We start from the raw sequence: 21,181 nt of genomic DNA on the forward strand, positions 1-21,181 counted from the left end.
CATTGGATACACTCACTGACAGCCATCAGGAGAACTCTGACCAAATTTTAATGCTAGGCATCACTATCGGAGTAGAATTTTCTACATGCTGTTGGTGCCCCAGTGTAAAAGATCATTTTAAACAGAAAACTGTGTATAAAACTTGGCACTTGCAGCTTATTAATGTCAATGTCTAGGTTATTTTGCTAGTTGGCACCTGGTTTAAATAAAGGTAGAAATGTACTTTTTGAGGGCTAAATTGAAATAGTTAATTTCTTTTATCTGGTATTTGCCATAGAGCAGGTACTGTCTTGTGCATTGCATGTTTGTGAAGTGGTGCCAAAGAACATCACTCTGGGAGTGGTACTTTGAATTAACAGTATGGCCTGCTTCCAAAAACATCAGGTATGTCTCCTCCCTGAATGGAGATAGCTGTGGGAGTCCACAAGAAGCCCCATGGAACCAGTGTCTTTAGAACTTTTACATAATTTTGGTTGTAGGACCAGTGTTCCAAAATTGTGGTTTCAGGGAAAATGGTTGTTATGACTTTTTGCCTTATTCCCTTGGGGCAGCTTTACTGGCCTGTCTCCTCTCTGCTCTATCTACGTCAATATAAAGCAACTAGTGCATTGGCCCCACACCAGAACGTCATACATTGGATGCAAAACAATTGTTTACAAAAAAAGGCAGTCATTGACCTGGAGCCTGAATTAATAAGCATCTACCAATCTGCAAATAAACTCTGATCTCACCCTGTGTTTTCTTAACAGCAATTCGACTTTGTGGCACATGTCTCTTATCTTCGAAGCAGCATAATGCATTGTGCATTATTATGTGGTATAATCGTGCTGTACAAAACACTCTGCCATCCAACTTGCTGTGAGCAAAGCTCAGGGGACACACTAGTATTTTAAAATGAAAACCCATGGTAAAATGTAAACGCATTCAGCAAAATATTTCAACAATATGTGTCTTGTTTTTAATTCAATGAGACTGGTCGTAGAAGTTAACTCTTGTTTCCTTGGTATTGGCTGTGGCTTAATGATCGGTGTTTATCTTGTCAAAGAAATAATCAGGCCTGAATTGAAATTAATTCCCCCAGATGGTTTGCTAAGTGCTGTGTTTCCATGAACAGTGATACCTTGTGTGTCGTTGCAAACTGGCCTCTGCATTATGAATGATGTGATCTTAGTGACGACTGCTTGTTTTCCTCTCTGCAGCAGTTGACCTATCATAAGTAAATGTTGAACCTATTCATCCTCCTTTCCCAAGTCTGTTTTTAGCAGTTAAGTTTGTGTAACTTCATTTTACAACAGTCAAACCTTTTGACCTTTCTTTTGTTTCAGCATTTCCTGTTTGTAAAGGTCTTTTCTGATGTGATTGGAGTAAGAACATAAGAAATAAGAGCAGGAGTCGGCCATTTGGCCCCTTGAGCCTGCTCCGCCATTCAATAAGATCACGGCTGACCTGAGCTTGGGCTCAGCTCCATTTCCCTGCCTGCTCCCCATAACCCATCATTCCCTCATTGTTCAAAAATCTGTCTATCTCCACCTTAAATATATTCAATGACCCAGCCTCCACAGCTCTCTGGGGCAAGAGAATTCCACAGATTTCGAACCTCAGAAGAAATTCCTCCTCATCTCGGTTTTAAATGGGCGAGCCCTTATTCTGAAACTATGCCCCCTAGTTCTAGATTCCCCCACGAGGGGAAACATCTTCTCTGCATCTACCTTGTCGAGCCCCCTCAGTATCTTGTATGTTTCAATAAGATCACCTCTTATTCTTCTAAACTCCAATGAGTATAGCGTCAACCCCTTCATCTCAGGAATCAACCTCGTGAACCTTCTTTTGAACTGTCTCCAATACAAGTATATCCCTCCTTAAATGAGGAGACCAAATCTGTACGCAGTACTCCAGGTGTGGTCTCACCAGTACCCTGTACAGTTGTAGCAGGACTTCCCTGCTTTTATACTCCAGTTCTTGTGAAATCTTTTTTCAGTGAGTTTTCTTTGTATCCCCCTTTTGTAAATGGCGATCCTTCTCTCCCCTGTAGTCTCCAGTCTTTTTCTCTTTTTTGCAATCTTTCTCTGTTTTGCAGCCTCTGAAATTTCCGCTCTTGTTCTTCCGAAGCTTCAGCTGCACCATCCTACATGCTCTTGCTGTTGAAATCACAACTTAGTGCAGGCTGTCCTAGCCTAATTCATTATTTCCCTACTTCTTTCAAGACTTTCCTTCCTGTTACAATATCTAGACTTTGAAAAACAAAGTTTGTCATCGCCTAACCACTACGTCATCTTTTACCTTCTCTCTTACTCCTTGCACCCTTTAAGAAGGACGATAAGTTCCTGCATGAGGAGGGCGTTGCAGTAAATAAGGGTTGTGTGGGTTTATAATTTTACTTAGCAATGTATTGTGGCAAACACGAGCTCCTGGGTTGATTTAGGGAATTAGGCAAAAATTGCCTGAGAATTTGTTCTGAAACTGAAGTTTTATTTTATATCTCTGTAGTATTAATAGAATTTAGGCAGCCAGTGTATGAGATTATGATGTTTAATGAATTGTTGGGGCTTTTCATATGTTTGTACCTAGCAGGCAAACTATAGGGAGATTATACAATCAGAACATGCCTAAGGGAAAGCTCTTGAGAAATCGAGAGTTTATAACTTCCAATGCTTCAGCTGATGTAGATGTCGTTACTTGCACAAATATTGTGAAAGCTTTAACACTAAGTTAATTCAGCACAGTCTCTTGGGTGCTGCTTAATTTCACTTCCCAGTTACAGAAGTAATGTTCACTTTTCCTTTTGCTCTTGTGCCATACCTCGACTGATCAGTTTGTTCCTGTACCCAAAGCTGTCAGAAGCAGCTGCATCCATAGAAACATAGAAGATAGGAGCAGGAGTAGGCCATTCGGCCCCTCGAGCCTGCTCCGCCATTTAATGAGATCATGGCTGATCACCCAAACTCAGTACCCTGTCTCTGCCTTCTCCCCATATCCCTTGATCCCTTTAGCCTTCAGAAATATATCTAACTCCTTCTTGAATATATTTAATGAATTGGCCTCAACTGCCTTGTGTGGTAGAGAATTCCACAGGTTCACCACTCTCTGGGTGAAGAAATTCCTCCTCATCTCAGTCCTAAATGGCTTACCCCTTATCCTTAGACTGTGACCCCTGGTTCTGGACTCCCCTGCCATTGGGAACATCCTTCCTTCCATTCCCATTGGAAAATAATCAAGAATTCAGACAGTTTCTGGCAGGAAAGAAATACATTGAGTTTATCCTGAGGTTTGATGTAGGTCTGCAATTGCATAACCAGTTAATGATGTATGGGCAGAAGCTGAGTGAGTGAGTAAAAATGGGCTCCTTAAGGAACTATCGTGTGCATAGGGTTAAGGGCTACAAAATAATATTGCAGCCAATTGGTTTTCAGTGATTGTGTGAGAGCATGAAAGCTCATCTATTTCCAGGGGTTAAGAACTTCAAAGCTGGATGCCAGTTACTGTCTCATAAATTGCCATACAAAATAGCACACTAGTAACTATCTCAAAGTGCTTTATAGCGCATTTCAGCAATTATATATAACTGTGTGGCTGTTAAAGTTGAGGTTTTAATGTGTAGGGATTTTTAGGGAGCGTTAGTTCACTAGAATGTCAATTTTCAGTCCCCTCCCTTCATTTTTCCCTCATACACCATTCCCTAGCCTGTTCTGTCCTTCATTCCAAGAATGTTATCAAAAATAGCTGCTTTCAGCTTTACATGCACTGTGTATTAATTCATTTTTCATAATATTGAAGGTTGTTGGAGTCTGCAATATGAGATTGTAGAAAAAAAGAATTCTAGGTCCTGTAATGGGAGAAGGCTTGTGTTGTGGAGAGTGCAAACAGTTGACATGAGTTCCTCATTTCATTTTTCAAAGGCAAGGCACAATGTTACGACCATTTCTTATTAATCTAGAGCTAATAGTGAAAGGGACACCAAAAAACAGCATCGTGATTTTGGAAATCCATCAGCCATACAACCAATCACTGGAGTTTTGGGTAGAATTCGCTGGCTCCAACCTCACGTTTATTTTTTCCAAAAAGACATTGGACTAAGCACATTAGTACATGAATCAACCTCTTCCTGTAATATTAAACCTAAGTTTCCCTGAATTCCCTGTTCTGCTAGCCTCAGTATGAGTAATGTGCAGCTGACTTATCACATTGCATGTAAATAGTCTCTAATCCTGTAAAGGCTGTATTTTTAAAGCTGCAATGAGGACTCTTAATGGACAACAGTTTTCTGTTGAACAGCACAGGAACCTTTTTGTTCTCCAGCGTCTGTGCTGGGTTTCAGGAGTCCCCTTGTTACTTCTCCATTATTTGACTTTGGCAAGCAGTCTCTTTAAACATTGAGTTTGTTCAGTTTAGGTGATTTTTTTTCCCCCTCCTGAACACCCCCTCCTCTCCCCCCCCCCCCCCCCCGCTGCCTTAGTGAGTCAAAGCAACCCGGGGATCTCAACAGTGACGGCAAATATGAAACATATGAAAATGCTAAGAAGCAATTCAGCCATGTGGCTTTTAAAGATTTTTTAAAAATTTGCATCAACTTCAGGAATCAAACATAAAACTCTACTGCTTTAATTGATTCAGGGACACATCTCAATTACTTTTATAACTAATTTTTTTGCATCTGTGTCACATAATAAATGATTAACATTTAAATCCTTTATACAGGAAACTTTTTTTATACGGGACCGGCGTAGTGCCGGTTGATCAAAAAGTCCGGATTAGAGAGAGGTATACTTACTAAGGTGCAGGAGCCCCGGTTGCACGGCCGCAGGTGCAGGAGCCCCGGTTGCACGGCCGCAGGTGCAGGAGCCCTGGTTGCACGGCCGCAGGTGCAGGAGCCCCGGTTGCACGGCCGCAGGTGCAGGAGCCCCGGTTGCACGGCCGCAGGCGCAGGAGCCCCGGTTGCACGGCCGCAGGCGCAGGAGCCCCGGTTGCACGGCCGCAGGCGCAGGAGCCCCGGTTGCACGGCCGCAGGCGCAGGAGCCCCGGTTGCACGGCCGCAGGCGCAGGAGCCCCGGTTGCACGGCCGCAGGCGCAGGAGCCCCGGTTGCACGGCCGCAGGCGCAGGAGCCCCGGTGCCGCAGGCGCAGGAGCCCCGGTTGCACGGCCGCAGGCGCAGGAGCCCCGGTTGCACGGCCGCAGGCGCAGGAGCCCCGGTTGCACGGCCGCAGGCGCAGGAGCCCCGGTTGCACGGCCGCAGGCGCAGGAGCCCCGGTTGCACGGCCGCAGGCGCAGGAGCCCCGGTTGCACGGCCGCTAATATATAGTAAAACTTACCTGAACCTGCTCCTGAATTTTGCCGGTTGAGAGATTTCCGGATATTTAGGCGTCGGTTAAAAGAGTTTCCTGTATACCTTTTCCCAAAAACGAAACCAGAGTTTTGTACATGGTTTTTTGTTACAGTTGACCATTATTATGTAAGAGGTCACTCATTAGTTTCATTGTATTGTACTAAATTAGTGCAACAGGAGCAGGGTCCAATGGTTTGCCAGAATCCCCTCTATCCCAAGCAAAGAGTTCACTTGTAAGCAATCTTTTACTAGCATTGTGTAGTGTATATGTTTAGCAAGACAGTAAGTAATCACTAATTATTAACCTTATACAGTGCCTGGGACCTTCACTTGTGCACTCTCAGCTATTTAGATGCATGGGACTTTCAACCGAGGTCATAGTTTGGAGTTCTTAGAAGATAAGCTAAATGCCAGAAACATTGAGGAATCACGAGAGATGACACCCAAGTTTGGAGGGTGGGGCCCTTGGTAAAATCCTTTACAGATCTTGTGGACACTAAAAACTCTGCAAATGGAGCACCGTTTCTAGTCGGGACTGTGTCTCGCACATAAGATGAGCAGTGTGCCCCCTATCCACTTCTGACTTGCTGTGTCTACGGGGGAAAAATACAATGGCACATCTTTTTTTTGCAGAATGCTCTCCATGCAGTACATTAATAAAAGAAAGAACTTGCAATTATATAGTCCCATCATATTCTCTGCGTACCCTAAAGCACTTCAGAGCCAGTGAATTATTTTTGAAGTGTAGCCACTGTTTTGCAGGCAAGTGTGGGAACTAATTCTTACACAGCCAGGTCTCATAAACAGCAAAGGGGGTAAATTACCAGATAATCTGTCTTTTGTGGTTTTAGTTGAAGGCAAAATGTTTGCCAATATACTGAGTAAACTCTGCTCCTCTTTGAATGGTGTCATGGGGTCTCTTATACCCACTTTAATGGCTATGCAGAATCTTCATTTCATGTCTCATTCAAACGACAGCACCTCTGACAAGCCTACATTGCATGCTCAGTCCCAATCTTATTCTTACGCACTTTTTGCAGAACTAGAAGTGTACACTGGTACTCTAGCTTTCCTTCAATGGAACATAGCAAATTAATATTGCCTTGTATGTATTTCACAATTGCGACAGATTTGGTCGACTAGAATATCAAATCACTGCTTTTCCATCTTTGTCTCCCTGAATCCTTCTGTCATGCCACTTCTGTGTCTCGTTTCAAAACCTATCCTTTCAACCTTCTGTAAAGCACCTTGAGATGTTATATGAAAGGCATTAGACAAACGTAAGTTCTTGTACCATTTTAATATAGTCCTGTTTGTAGCAGTTATTTGGACTTCTTTATGTTGGCTTTTATCCTTGCAATATGCCTTTTGTTTCATAGTTACACTACTGCTAGAAAATCAGAGAATACAAGACATCATAGCAGGAAAACCTGTATTTGTTGGAAAGCCAGCTACCGTCCAATTTCTATATAGCCATTCACCAAAGGCCACCTTTCACTGGTTGTAGGTTCCAGTCCCAGATTCACAGTGTAAGAATAACTTCAAGGAAATAACCCCCTATGTATACCATACTCTGAAGTTCTGAGGGCAATATTCCAACAAAGTGAATGCACAGTAACCAGCATTGTAGTGATCCAAGACTGATGGGATGACTTGTGTGCGTTGCACCCCTCTGAACAGGGATGCCTTCTCTTGCTGGCTTCTCTATACTTGAGCTTTGTAGCTGATGAGGAATCCACAGTTGAAGTCACTCAATGTTGTCCAGACTACCGTCTTTTTTTACTTGTACAAGGTAACGCATTCAGCCAGGGTTCCCACTAAGGTGCTCATTATTAAACATGGTAAAGTACATGCTAATTTAGGAGGCCTGGTCACTTTTTAGCATTGGGGTGGGGAATCTTCAACGACTCTAGTTTCCGCTTGGAGTCGAATCTAACATAGGGCCTCGCTGTCAAAATGATAAGTCATTAAACATAAAAATAAATTATGCAATAAGCTCTTAAATTATGCAATTAAAAATAGATATTTTAAACCCTTTTGAAATATGAATGTAAATTTTGTTACTAGAAGAAACGGCGCAAGAGAATTTGGGGGAATCCTTAAAGTCGCGATTGGGGAAGCGAGAGCCTCAACATTTTTGTGATGAGGGGAGGGAGTTATAAAAATTCTGCCTATTCATTCTTCATAAAGTTCTTGGCTGGCTTTAAGACTAAGCACCAATCCACAAACATGGGAAGATCTGGCATTAATTTAACTAACTTTAGGAACTTTAACGGTTAGGTGATTATGGTGGGAACTGTGGCCTAGAACCGTATTATCCAATAGAAATAGTTAATTAGCCACAAGTCTGGCTACGGCGATGCTGCTTTAGCCATGTGCACTAATTTTAGTAGACAATGTTTTGCACGCAGTACAAGTAGGTGTACGCCACAAACATATTTACTTAACAAACCTTTACCACCATTCAGTGAGAACTTTGCAATCTTTCCTCAAAGTTTGGAATTCTGGCATGAATTTATCAGACACAGCACATCTTTGTGGAGCTGCTTGGTTTTTGTCCAACAGTTGCAAGCAATGCTTTGACTTCTTCAGAGTGATTGCTGGGAATGTTGACTTGCACAACAAGATGAGACCCCCGGAACTGCTCGCCATCCAGAACACTGTTAGATGCTGCTTGCCCTTTGCCATGACGTGCCCTATTGGAGCTGCTGGTTATTGATTGGGCTTGCTGTCTCCTGGCCTGGAGTGATTATTCTGATGGAGCTGACTACATTGATGGTTTTCCTCTCCATACAGTATTGCTGTTGTTTCCATGGTACTGAAGTCTGGCATTTTCACCTGTGTTACACACCATTTTAGCAGATTACCAATAAGCAGTAACCAAGGAAGTAAAGCGCACTCAACAATCAAAAAACACTCGCACACTGCTTTTCATCCTATAATTTTGCCAAGAAACAAAAAAATGGTAAAGTACACATGCACTGTGAGAATGAGTATTAAGATCACTCATTTTTATTTACTAATAAAAATGCAATTGTCTACATCTAGATTCCCAATTAGCTACATGTGGCTATGGGCTAATGTATTGGACAACACCAGCCTAGAGAAGTCCTAATGCTGTATTATTTCCCAATGTTCCCATTGACCTCGCTTTCATTGTGGTGAAATGTATGCAGATCATATTGAAACTTTCAATGGCCTTGGTGTAGTTTGGATTTTACACTATCTACCTTTTTATGATTCTATAACCTTTGAAATGGTAGCTGCCATAAATACGGCTCACCAACTTAAAACAAGTGCTAAGAAACGCCAAGCAGCTTCTTTTGAGGTTGGTCACTGACCCCTAAATTGGATTTTGTAACAGGCAAGAAATCTACAAATGCAATTTATCTGTAAAAGAAAAGGCTGTAAATGTGTAGCAGACCAATCAGTGTGTAGAGGGTCATTAGAGCTTCAGTTCTGATGAAATGCCTCAAACCAGTAGAGACTAGAGAACAACAACAGCTTGCATTTATATAGCACCTTAACATAAAACGTCCCAAGGTGCTTCACAGGAACGTTGTCAAACCTGAGCCACATGAGCTATTAGGACCGATAACTTAAACATGGGACACAGGGCGGTTTTAAGGAGCGCCTTAAAGGAGGAGAGAGATGAAGAGATTGAGCGGGGGAATTGCAGAGCTTGGGGCCTAGGCAGCTGTTGGCACAGCTGCCAATGGTGGAGCGATTAAAATTGGGGAGGCACAAGAGGCCAGAATTGGAGGAGAGCAGCGATCTCGAAGGCGTGTAGGGCTGGAGGAGGCTAGAGATGGAGATGGGCGAGGCCTAATAAGCTGGGATTGTTCTCCTTGGAGCAAAGAAGGTTATGGGGAGATTTAATAAAAGGTGTTTTGATAGAGTAGATAGTGAGAAAACTCTTTCCACTGGCAGGAGGGTCAGTAACCAGAGGACACAAATTGGCAACAAAGCCAGGGGGGAGATGAGGATATTTTCTTTTATCCAATGAAAGGGTGGTGGAAGCGGATTCATTAGTAACTTTCAAAAGGGAAGTGGTCTATACTTGAAGGAATAATTTGCAGTGGGATTAATTGGTAGCTCTTTCAAAGAGCCAGCACAGGCACGGCCTCCTGTGCTGTATGATACTATGATTAACCTGTCTTCACTTTTCAGATACTGTGTATTTCCAGTACTTTCAGCTTTTATTTAAGATTTCCTGCAGTTTGAATTTTTTTCCTTTTGTATATTCTATAGCTTGCGTACTACTGGATAGTTTGAAGCTAAGGACTGTATCTAAAAAGAAGACTGTGATATTTGCTCTTTGTGTCATTGATCTAGTCTGGCCACAAACAAACTCTAATGTAGAGCAACTGTATTCCATGCATGTTAATGGACAAAATGAGAGCTTTTGGGACCATGCATGTTTCTGACTCCTTTAATTGTAATGAAACAACATAGTCTGTATGCATCGTCTATTGAGAAGCTTCGCCGTTGGTAATGGCTTTTCCTACATCTATTGATCTGTAAGGGGAAGCAAAGGAAGAAGCTATTTCCGTGTAGTTAAGATGTAGAATTATTACAAGGATCGAAGAAGCTCAAGATGTTTGGGTTCAAATTTGACAGTCTCACTGAGGGCTGGTTTCTAGAATGTAGTCTGTCAAAAAGAAAATTCAGTCCTGGGTATTACAGGTTCTCCTTGCCCTGTGGCCAATTAAGGTTAAGCTCAGCACAGTCTGGGAATCTACCTCTGCGCCATCAATTGAAGGTCACAAGTTAAAGCCATCATCTCTACCATCTGGGAGCCTCCAAAATGGCTTTTTATCTGACATGGCATAATCTTCTGTCTTCTAAAATATTTTAAGCCGAACGCATCATCAATATGGGATTTGTGTGTTAAACAGAGCCAGGTTAATTGTACAGAATATTTGTGGGTGGGTGTCATTTTAAAGCAGCTTTTTAGAACCAGAAAGTTGGGTGAATTGTTGGACTAATGTGTGAAAGCAAAACACTGCGGATGCTGGCAATCTGAAAGCAAAACAGAAAATGCTGGAAATACTCAGCAGGTCGGCAACATCTGTGGCGAGAGGAACAGTTAATGTTTCAGGTCGATGACCTTTTGTCAAAAGTTCTGAAACATTAACTCTGTTTCTCTCTCCACAGATGCTGCCTTACCTGCTGAGTATTTCCAGCAATTTATGGACTATAATATGATTGAGCTTTTGCTGGTGTCAAAGACTGAGGTGATCAATGCACTGAATTTTACAAGAAATTATTTTGCAGAAGAAAGATGTTTTTAAATTCCTCTGTCAAATCAGAGCAGGAATGATGTAGCAGTTTTGTTTTGAGAATGTTTGCAGTGTTAGATATCTTAACCTGTTTCTTGATGCAGTGATCGTAGCAACTCCTATTTTCTGGTTACAAGAGATGGTTCTACATTGCTTAGTTTGCAGTGAAGTGCATAATCTGATTTTCCAGAAAATCATCAACAAAAGAGATAATTTCACTGGATTTCTGTTCTGTTGCTACTACATTTCTTTGAGTCTTCTAATCACAGAATTCCGACATTAGTGTTAGGATTGCCAATCCATTGCAGTTGGAGTGGGACAAACTAGTCATCAATGTAGCACAATAAAGACCGGTGGAAGTAATTGTAATTTAAATTTAAATGTGTGTGTATATAGGCAGCTTTTCTCTCATTGGGATTCAAACGCACCTATCAAACTTTGCTCAAGACCATACAGCCTACTTTTGTTTATTCAAAGTCATTATTTGCTTGGGGAAGAAAAATTCAAATGAAGCAATTTAAATGGAATGGCACAACGTTTTTTTGCGGCGATTAAATGTGCATGAACAGATAATGTGAATGAAGCAGCTTTTGAATTGAGTGTACACTGTACACTGATAACACTATAATGATTCAGTAACTATCTAAAGTTGATAGGTTAATATCTAACCGTGTAAGATATCAATTAGTAGCAGGGTATCACCTTCGAATGGAACAATGAAGCAAAACTGGTGAAACCGCCTTCAAGGCTTGTTTGATAAATGTACTGCCCAGTGTGAAGCTGAACCATACTGTGCTGGTTTTATTTGGTGCTGCATGGCAGCACCAATAATGCCAAGTTTAGCCATTGCACAGTGGTGTTGCTGTGCTGTCTCCAGGTTTGGCAGCCAAATCATAATCTGCTTATACAGTGCTCACAAAATGCATTTGTGGTATTAGCTGACCTTTTTTTGATCTGAAGAGATACTCATTACTGGTGGTTTAGTTACTTGACCTATGGTTATATGTTGAATTGTTCCCTGGTGCTCCTGGAAGATAATGGTGTTGGCTATAAAACGGCAGCAGAATTGCACTTAAATGAAGATTAAACGGTAGTGTTTCATTTTACATCGTGCCATACAGTGAAATGTGTTTTTCGTGTTGTGTAAAAACAAATCGGTGTGGGCACTAACATGGCAAAAATAAAACCGTGGCTAGAAGTATGCAGTTGTAGATTTATTGGCTGGCACACAAACTAGGCTGGATACCTGTTGGCAGGCATGCTTTGGCACAACCATTTAACGTAAAAATAAATCCTTTTCAAACACTAACTTGTTCACAGCAATCTCCTGGCTATGGGTGCTTTGTAAGAGATGCTTGATCTGAGTTTGTTTGGTTTGCTGCTGTTTTTTATTTCACCTATCCTGAAGGTACTGATTCATGTTGGTCATCCTTGGTCACTTGGAAAAATACTGGGGGACATTGTTCATGTGTGAGCCTTGGCAGTGAATGTCAGTGGGTTATCCAACTGTGGAGGGCATCACAGCCAATCTTTATTTGGGCCTCACTCAATGTTTAGTGATTTAGAAAAGGAACCCTGGGTTTGTTCTTTGTCCTTTCTCCATTAGATTGTTGAAACCAGCTAACTCAGCATGAACCTGGGTGTTTTCTGATCGGTGTGGTTCAGTTCCATACTGAAGCTGTTTCTGCTGGTTGGGGAGTCTAAGACTGGGGCTTAGTCTAAAAATTCGAGCCAGGCCTTTCAGGAGTGAAGTTAGGAAACACTTCTACACGCAAAGGGTCGTAGAAGTTTAGAACTCTCTTCCGCAAACAGCAGTTGATGCTAGGTCAATTAATTTTAAATCTGAGATTGATAGTTTTTCCTTAACTAAAGGTAGTAAGGGAATTAACTCCATATACCCACTTTTGCCCCATTAAAAAATGCATTCCTGGGATGTGGGTGTTGCTGGTGAGGCCAGCATTTATTGCCCTTGAAGGGTAATTGGGGATGGCAATAAATGCTGGCCGTGTCAGTGCTGCCCACATCCCAGGAATTAATCTAAAAAAAGTACGGGGCAAAGGCGGGTACATGGAGTTAGATTGCAGATCAGCAATGATCTCATTGAATGGCGGAACAGGCTTGATGGGCTAAATGGCCTACTCTTGTTCCTATACTGGATGAAGCATTTACCAAGGCCATTTGCCTGATATTTCTCACATTTTGCTTCACCATTGGTTGGTTTGTTCCCTTCCAAGGCTGGTTAGTATTGCTGTGCTGTCCTAGGACCGTGTCATCAATCATCAGGAGCTAACTTGTGTAATAACCTGATTTAGACCTAAAATTCCTCTGGCACTCCCATAATTCCTATCTGCCAGTGCACTTCTGCAAATGTGTCTTTTTAAATCTGCTCTTTGAAAAATGTGTATCCGCACAAGCAGTGTAGGGTTTTATCTGCCAAGTGTGTGTGTGTTTATTTCCTATGCACATTTTTTCTGAATAGATTCCCAATTAAAATTTTTTTTTTGACTTACATATATTCTCTAACCAGCTCAATCTGTTGCATGTGATGGTATCGCGTCTCGAAAACCATTAAAAACAGTCATACAATCCCAGCCTAAGTTCAGTGAAGGATAGTTTGTACCAGACTAGAACAGGACATGTGTACCCCTCAGACAGAATGGTGCCAGCATGTGTCCGAATGCTGCAGCTCTTTGTTTTACTGAAAGCCACTTATCATCCTAATGGAAGTAGGAAGGTAATAGAAAGAGATAAATAAACCACTGGCACGCCTGGCAATTATTTAGCCTATATGTAAACACATTGCAATGTGGAAAAGTTCTATTGATTTTAAAGCTTACGTTTATACAAGAAGGGTGGATCAGAACGTTCTTGACCGGTGAAAAATTATTTTGTCCTTATCTAGAACCAGTAAAAATTCAGTCATGGGGGGGAATATCTGTTCAGGCAGTTGGTTGTTAAACTATGATTAAGTAACATGAGGTTGCAGCAGGTCCAACCTGTTTCTGCACTCCCAATGAGAGTGTGCCATGGTGAGCTGTTGTGCAAAGGAAGTGCCAATTTTATCCTCATTGTTGCTGAAAGGTTTACCAATGGCTTTTAACTGAATCTTCTATATGTTAGACATGGTTTTGCTGTTTTTATATTTGGATCAATTGTGGAATTGTGAATGACCAGACATTCAAATGTTGATTTGTGGTATAACCCTGTCAGCCTAACATCAGTGGTAGGAAAAATAATGGCATCCCTACTAAAGGAGAAAATAGAAAAACATCTAGAAACCAAAAATATAATGAATAGTCAGCATGGATTTCAAAAGGGGAAGGTCTTGCTTGACCAATCTCATTGAATTCTTTGAAGAGAATAGACAAGGTAATGCAGTATATATAATTATCTAGATTTCCAAAAGGTCTTCACTAAGGTGCAACATAATAGACTAATGAATAAGGTCAGAGCTTGTGGAGTCAGGGGACAAGTAGCAGAATGGATAGTTAGCTGGCTGCAAGACAGAAAGCAGAGAGTGTTGCTGTTAGTGGTGGAAAGTGGGGTCCCACAAGGGTCAGTGCTGGCACCACTGTTGTTCACAATTCATATTAACAATTTAGACTTTGGAATCAAAAACACACACATTCTAAATTTGTGGTTGACACCAAATTCTTTTTTGGGCTGGGGATAGTCAATGCTGAGGAAGACTGGGAGTGGGATTAACTGAATTGCTCTTGCGGAGAACCAGCACGGGCTTGAAATTACAAGAAGACATTTGCCAATTTGCTATCTGCAAGTTTATTAATGAATTTCAACGCCAATAAGTGGGTATTACATTTTGTTAAGAAAAATAAGAGGTCACATATTACTTGGAAAATAAGAATCTAGAGGCCATCAGTATAAGATAGTCAGCAAGAAATCAGAGAATTCAGAAGAAACTTCTTCACCCAGAGAGTGGTGAGAATGTGGAACTCGCTACCACAGGGAGTGCTTGAGATGAATAGTATAGATGCAGTTAAGGGGAGGCTAGATAAGCATATGAGGGAGAAGGGAATAGAGGGTTATACTGATAGTTAGATGAGGAAAGACGGGAGGAGGCTTGAGTGGAGCGTAAACACCGGCATGGACTGGTTGGGCCAAATGGCCTGTTTCTGTGCCGTATATTCTATGTAAAACCCAATTCTGTATTATTTTTCCATATGTAGATCTTCTCTTGTGCAACTTTGCCATATTTCAGTGGCATTACTGCCATCTTGGTGCAAGAATGCCAGGGAGGTATGACTGCACACTTCACTTAAGTTGAAGATTAACTCTTCCCTCCTCTTCCCCACAATCTATTGGGACAGAAGGTAAAGTTACAAGCCATTGGTAAACATTTCAGCAACAGTGACTGTAAAATACTTGATCGTCGAGGACAGAGAAAGATCTAGGATGCAGGTAATAAATGCCATAAAAAGACAAGCAGGGTTCTAGGTTTTATACATGAGGGCATTTAGTACAACTTCAAGGAAATTATGTTGAATTAGTACTACATGTTGGTTAGGTCATGGTGGGAGTACTGCATCCCCCTTCTGGAAGGAATTTGGAACCTTATGAAAGATACAGCAAAGGTTCATTCACTTAAATATTTTGAGGGGCAACAGTGAAAGATTGTTTCTATTGGTTAGTAAATTGGTAGCAAGGGGGCATAGATTCAGAATTATTGCTGGAAGAACAAAGTGGAGAATTCAATTGATTGACCACAAATTATGGGCCATTAGAGCATGGAATGCTTTACCAGAAATGTTTTCAGGCAGAGACTCTAATTGGATAGTATTTAAAAAGGAAGAATACAAGACAAGAAAAGGGTAGGGAAATGGGATTTGAATTGATGGCTGCTATTAAGAAGCTAACACCAGCACAGGTGCGATGGCTGCATGGCCTCCTGTGCTGTAATTTCTAAGATAGCCTTCCCTCTGTTTCTCTAATACAAATGCAAGATAAATGTTCAGGCACACATTTGCTTAACTGTTGAGTGACTTAGTACTAACAGGCTATGGAATCCTAAATCCATGGTTTGCTCCTATTTTCTCAACATGATCCAAAGTGGGCCAATATTAGCAGTGCACCATAATCTCAACCTGAGATTTCATTTTACAAATTTAAAAATAATTGTACTACAGTGTAATTAAAAAGAACTTGTTGTCTGTGCAAACAACTTTCTTTGTGAATATCAATTTGTATTTTTATGTGTGGGTGCTGCATACAAATTGCAGCGATGATTTTGCCACCTAATAAAGACATCTTTGTAATCCACATTGTAACCGGTGATTTGAGAAGTATAATGTGACTTCATGGGAGACAGGCACGCGCACACAGACGGACAGGCAGACACACACCTGTATTCGAAGGACTAGAAAAGCAGGGTCACTATCAACACGTTTAATTAGTCAGTGCTGGTGTTGCACTGTTACTGAAGTTGTAAATAATGTATGACACCACAAACTCTTCTACGTCCCCTTTTCTCTCCCAACTTCCCACCCTCTTGTTAACAGAGGACAGTAGCAGGATGGATTACCTCCCAGTAGAGCTAATGTGAAACTCTACCATGAGCAGATATTAGAGAAGATGAGCATTCTTTAGATAGTCCTTGATGCCAGTTGAAAACAATTGAACCAATACTGTACTTCATATGTTTAGAGGTTAGTGCAGCTTTGTGTGCTAATGTCCACTTAACTTGTAAAATAGAAGTATATACAGTATTTAATCAGACCACAACAACCCTATTATTTAGCTAGTGCTTTGTTCATTGCTAATTTTTTTTAAATTTCTTTTTCAGTATCCGTATGCATTTGGATTACTCCTGGCTTCAAGCTGGTGTATCCTTGTGTGTCTCAGTCGACTCTACATGGGGATGCATTCTATTCTGGTGAGTGAATCACAGGATTTTTAACGACGCTGCTTTTGGTTAGGACTGTTCGCTAGTTTAACAGAGGCTTGAAGTATAATATATCAATTAATAGGCACATGTACACATTCCTGGTATTGCTACATTCTGCCAACTGCCACTTGGTTGAATCTGCAGCCACCAATGGAGTTCTGGACAAGCTGAACCCCTCCCGCACAACCTAAGGGATGTCCAATAAGGTAAATTTTATTTCCTTAGTATTAATTCTAGTTAATGGTATGGGTTAATTCTTTACCCTTCTCCCCAGTAGTGGTGGCACAGGTTTTCCATGCCTGATGCCAAGGGGTAAGTAGTGTCGGGGGCATTTCCATAAATTCTTCATCTCGTGATGCCCATGCCCCATTTTAGATGACAGTGGGTCTCCCATCAGCACTTCAGCTAATGTTGCTTTGACATACCAATTGCATTTAAAGAACAGTTTGCAGAACAGTCAGGAATTGTGGATGACCTGTCAGTTGTTTTCAAGCAAATATTTAATATCCCTGAAAATCTCAAAATCATTAACTCCGGACACAAGTCTGCAGCCAGAATACTGTGGCACGAAAGCATGCCAGAAACTGGTAGGCATTTGCTTACTAGTGCCGAGATCTACTTTGCCTTGGAAATGCACTGAACATTGATGCCCACTATTTGTCAGCAAGGCTGTAATGTTCGCACTCTCTAATGCAGTTGAAGTGGAAATTGACTGTCTTTTATCATTCATTTTATTTCTACTTAAAAACATTCACCTGGAAAATGTTTAAACAAAAATTATTAGTGCTCTAATTTTACAGTGCTTCCCCCCCCCTTTCTGTCCTCTAAGTGCTGGCTCTTGGAGAGACTACAACTGAGACTAATCCTGTCCTTGCCTGTTGCCTGTGCGTACAGTATACTTCTAGCTTAAGGGCACGGAGGCTAGTTACAACATGATAATGCTTCTACTGCTGCTCCTGAGCTGAAGAACTCGGCATTGACTAGGGTTTGAATCTTGGCAACCCCATGGCCTATATGGTGCAGTACTTGCAGTGTTGTATGTAATCATTGAGCCATCAAGGAATTAGTGTACTTTTGCACTAACTGGCAAAGAGACATTCAACACTAATGTTGTCGGCAATGCCACAGCAATGCAGCTGTGGTATCATTCTGTTGTTACACTGGAGAGCAGTCCTGTGTAAAATAAGTGCATAAAAAATGTATTTCAGCTAAAACTTTTATAATCAGAACTAGGAATGATTAATAATTTAAGAATCCCCACCTTTGCTTGCCTGGACAGGTAACTGGTGCATTTGTGGGTTTGGTTACTGGCATTCTGACATTTCCACCCACAGGAGGTATTTGTCCCTGCAGCTGCCACACACACTGGAAATTCGTGGCTCCCAGTGGTTGGGTAATTGTCCCATTCATGTAAAAACTAGAGTCTGCAACATAGAAGCTGGTTTCCTGCTCATTCTCTTACCTGGGTAATGATGTAGGACTTGGGAGCGAGGGTGGGGGTTTGTTGAGGCAAATACAGTTGGCTTTTTTGCATGTAATAAGCAGCATTTTACATTGGAAAAATGGACTAACGGTTTGGTTGTCAGGCTGGAGGAGGTTACTTAGATGGGGAAGGGTCAGACCATGAAGGGATTTAAACGTGAATAAGAATTTTTAATTTGAGACTTTGGGGGATTGGGAGCCAATGTAGGCGAGCAGTAGAGGGTTGATTGGTGAGCAGGTCCTGATGCAGGATAAAATACAGGCAGCAGAGCTTTGGATGAGCTGAAGTTTACAAAGGATGGAGGCCGGCCAGGAGAGTATTGTAATCAAAACCGAAAATGCTGGAGAAACTCAGCAGGTCAGGCAGCATCTGTGAAGAGAGAAACAGTTAACGTTTCAGGTCGATGACCTTTCGTCAGAACTGAGTATTGTAATCGTCTAGTTTGAAGGTGACAAAAGGGTTGCTGAGGCAGGGGTGGAGGTGGGCAATGTGATGAAGGTGGAAGTAGGCGGTCTTTGTGATGGAAAATATGTGGGGTCGGAAGCGTAGTTCTGTGTCGAATAGGACACCGAGATTGCAAACCGTCTGATTCAGCCTGCAACGATGCCTGAGAAAGGGATGGAATCTGCGACAAGGGTATGGTGTTTGTAGCGGCTGCTGAAGACGATGGTTTCAGTCTTCCCAAAGTTTAACTGGTGGAAATTGCTGCTCATCCAAGAATGTATATCGGACAAGCAGTCTGACGACATAAGAGGCAGTGGAGGGAACTCGGGACAGATCTTGGGGGATTCCTGAGGTAACGATGCAGAAACAGGAAGAGAAGCCACTGCTGGAGTTGCACACCACCTAATTCTGTGATTTGGCGTATGTGAACCATTTTGTCAAACTGAAGTTTTGAAGTTAAAATGTCTCTGGTTAAATATTGTGCTTCAAGGATGAAGTGCCTGCTTTCTGAGGGCATGAATAATGCTGTAGTTTTAGTTTAGTGTGAATAGACCAACTTATTTAACCCAGGATGTGGATATAATATAGACTTCTCATTAACTTTCAGCAATAATAGGCAATTGGATATCATCAGCAGGGGAAATTGAAATTTTAGTGAACAGATTTGATACTAAAAGTGGTGAAGATTTGTAAGAGATTGTTAAGTATGTTCTCAATTTATGTGTGTGTTTACAAAAATTCTAGCGCACTAGTAAATTGACATTTTTTGCGTCGATGAATTGTCTTTGGTGGGAGCACAGTATGCAGGCAAGTGAGAGGGCAGAACTGAACCTATGCAATGCATGGGATTGAACATGCTCTTTGTTTTTCTCCCTTTTTCTCTCTTTCTATTTCTTTCTCTCATTCTCGTGTTCTCTTCCCTTTTTCTCACTATCACTATCTCTAATACAAAAACAAAATACTACGGATGCTGGATCTCTGAAATAAAAACAGAAAATGCTGGAATCCTCAGCAGGTAGGCAGTATCTGTGGAGAGAAACAGTTAAAGTTTCAGGTCAATGACCTTTCGTTAGAACTGGAAAAAGTTCGAGATGTAACCGGTTTTAAGCAGGTGCAGAGGCAGGAAAAGGGGGAGGGGAGGAAAGAACAAAAGGGACGGTCTGTGATAGGGTGGAAGGCAGGATCGCTCTCATTTTATCTCCGTCTACCTTGCTGAATCTTTTTTCTCTTTATCTGGGTTGCAGTACAGAATGAGGCATGAGCTTTGAGGGGTTGCAAAGGATTGAAGGGAATGTAGTACCTCACAGCAGTATATCCTCTGGACAAAATGGGCTGAACACTCACTGTAGGATTACAACCAATTCCTGTTGAAAGGAAGTGGAATTTTCCAGGAATAAAGCCTTATTTGGGAATTGCTCTTGGCAGAAACTTTGCTTTCAACTGTTCTGACTAATCCCAGTACTGGTGACACAACACAGATAAATTGTTTCTTAACCATGTATTTTTTAAATGGAGCAGACTATAAAGCGAGTACTGTAAGTTGGAGCAGGCTGTGGATGGAGCTTTCAGTTACACTGCCAGTTTGCAGTAGGAGGGCTTTCCTGTCCCTCTGGTGGGAATATGTATTCCACTTTCACTCCTGTACTCTGATTTATAAAGTGTGTAATATATTATGAGCCTTTATACATGTGCTCTGACATATTAAATGAACTTTGAACCAGATGCAGAATTTCTGCTTTTTGATCTAGTGTTTAGTTGGGTTGTAATTTAGTGCCAATCTTGGGTTTCTTGGAAGTTGATGTATCTTTTAATGCTTTACATTTTCAGAACCTATCTATTTACATTACTATGGTAGAAAAGGTAAAAGCAGTATTGCTTTGCCTACAGGATAACTTCTGTACTCTTAATATAATATATTTGTTAGGGTGAAATATTGTTCATTTGGCTGTACCCGAAAGTCTGGTTTTCTAATTCTGTCCTGCCCATACTTTTAAACATAGTAAGTCATTATAGCTTCTTATCACAACAGGAGATGTGATAAAGGCATGGGAAACTTTTTTTTTTAAAGAACACATAAGAGTGGTTCTGTGTGGCATCGAGACATACAAAACACAAGGCCCTGCTTTGATTCCTGGTGTCTGCTGCTCTCACTGGGGTAGTGGGTAGCACATTACAGATCGCTTCAGTGGCCCTGACCCAGGGATGAGGACAGGAAAATCAGCCAGCTGTTGATCATGACTTCTATTGGAAAAAGTGTGGAATTCAGGTTGAACTTGGCTATAACATCCTCCTTGGTCAAATAACCTGCCTGTGCTCAACATGTAGGCCTGTCATCAGATCTGACTGAGCCACATCAAGTGCCATTGGGCATCACTTTCCTCTGCCAGAACTGTGTACTACTTCAGGATCATCCTGGAGAGCAAAGATAGCCTCCAGCTGCTTTTCTCCACTACCAACTGTCTTCTTAAACCCCTCTCCTTTGCTCCTCCACTCTCAGCTCCAGCAACAAGTGTGAAGAGCTCATGGACTTCATTGCCATTAAGACTAAGGCCTTTCATTCAGCTGAATCTACTGCTTCCCCATCCTTCTAGGTGCCCCTGCCCTATCCCTGAACCTGTATCTTTGTCTAGTCTCCTATCTTCCCCTCATGCCCTCCCCAAACTCATCCTATCCATGAGACTGCCCTCCTACTTTGACTCCCTTCCCACTAAACTGCTGACTTCCCAGCTTCCCTTCCTGGCCCCCATGGT

The 21,181-nt window shown here is 41.7% G+C and overlaps 1 protein-coding gene across 2 annotated transcripts in view; it reads left to right on the forward strand.

The window, feature by feature from the left end:
- Positions 1-21,181, forward strand: part of sgpp1b (sphingosine-1-phosphate phosphatase 1b) — a 38,425-nt gene that overhangs the window by 7,575 nt on the left and 9,669 nt on the right. For both annotated transcript variants that reach the window (XM_086002817.1, XM_086002816.1), the window contains exon 2: positions 16,403-16,492. In XM_086002817.1, coding sequence (XP_085858943.1) covers positions 16,403-16,492 — 90 coding nt within the window. The remainder of the gene's footprint in view (positions 1-16,402; positions 16,493-21,181) is intronic.

This window comes from Somniosus microcephalus, chromosome 12 (assembly GCF_052327205.1).
Source record: "Somniosus microcephalus isolate GS21.2 chromosome 12, FLI_Smic_1.0, whole genome shotgun sequence".
Classification (NCBI taxonomy): Eukaryota; Metazoa; Chordata; class Chondrichthyes; order Squaliformes; family Somniosidae; genus Somniosus; species Somniosus microcephalus.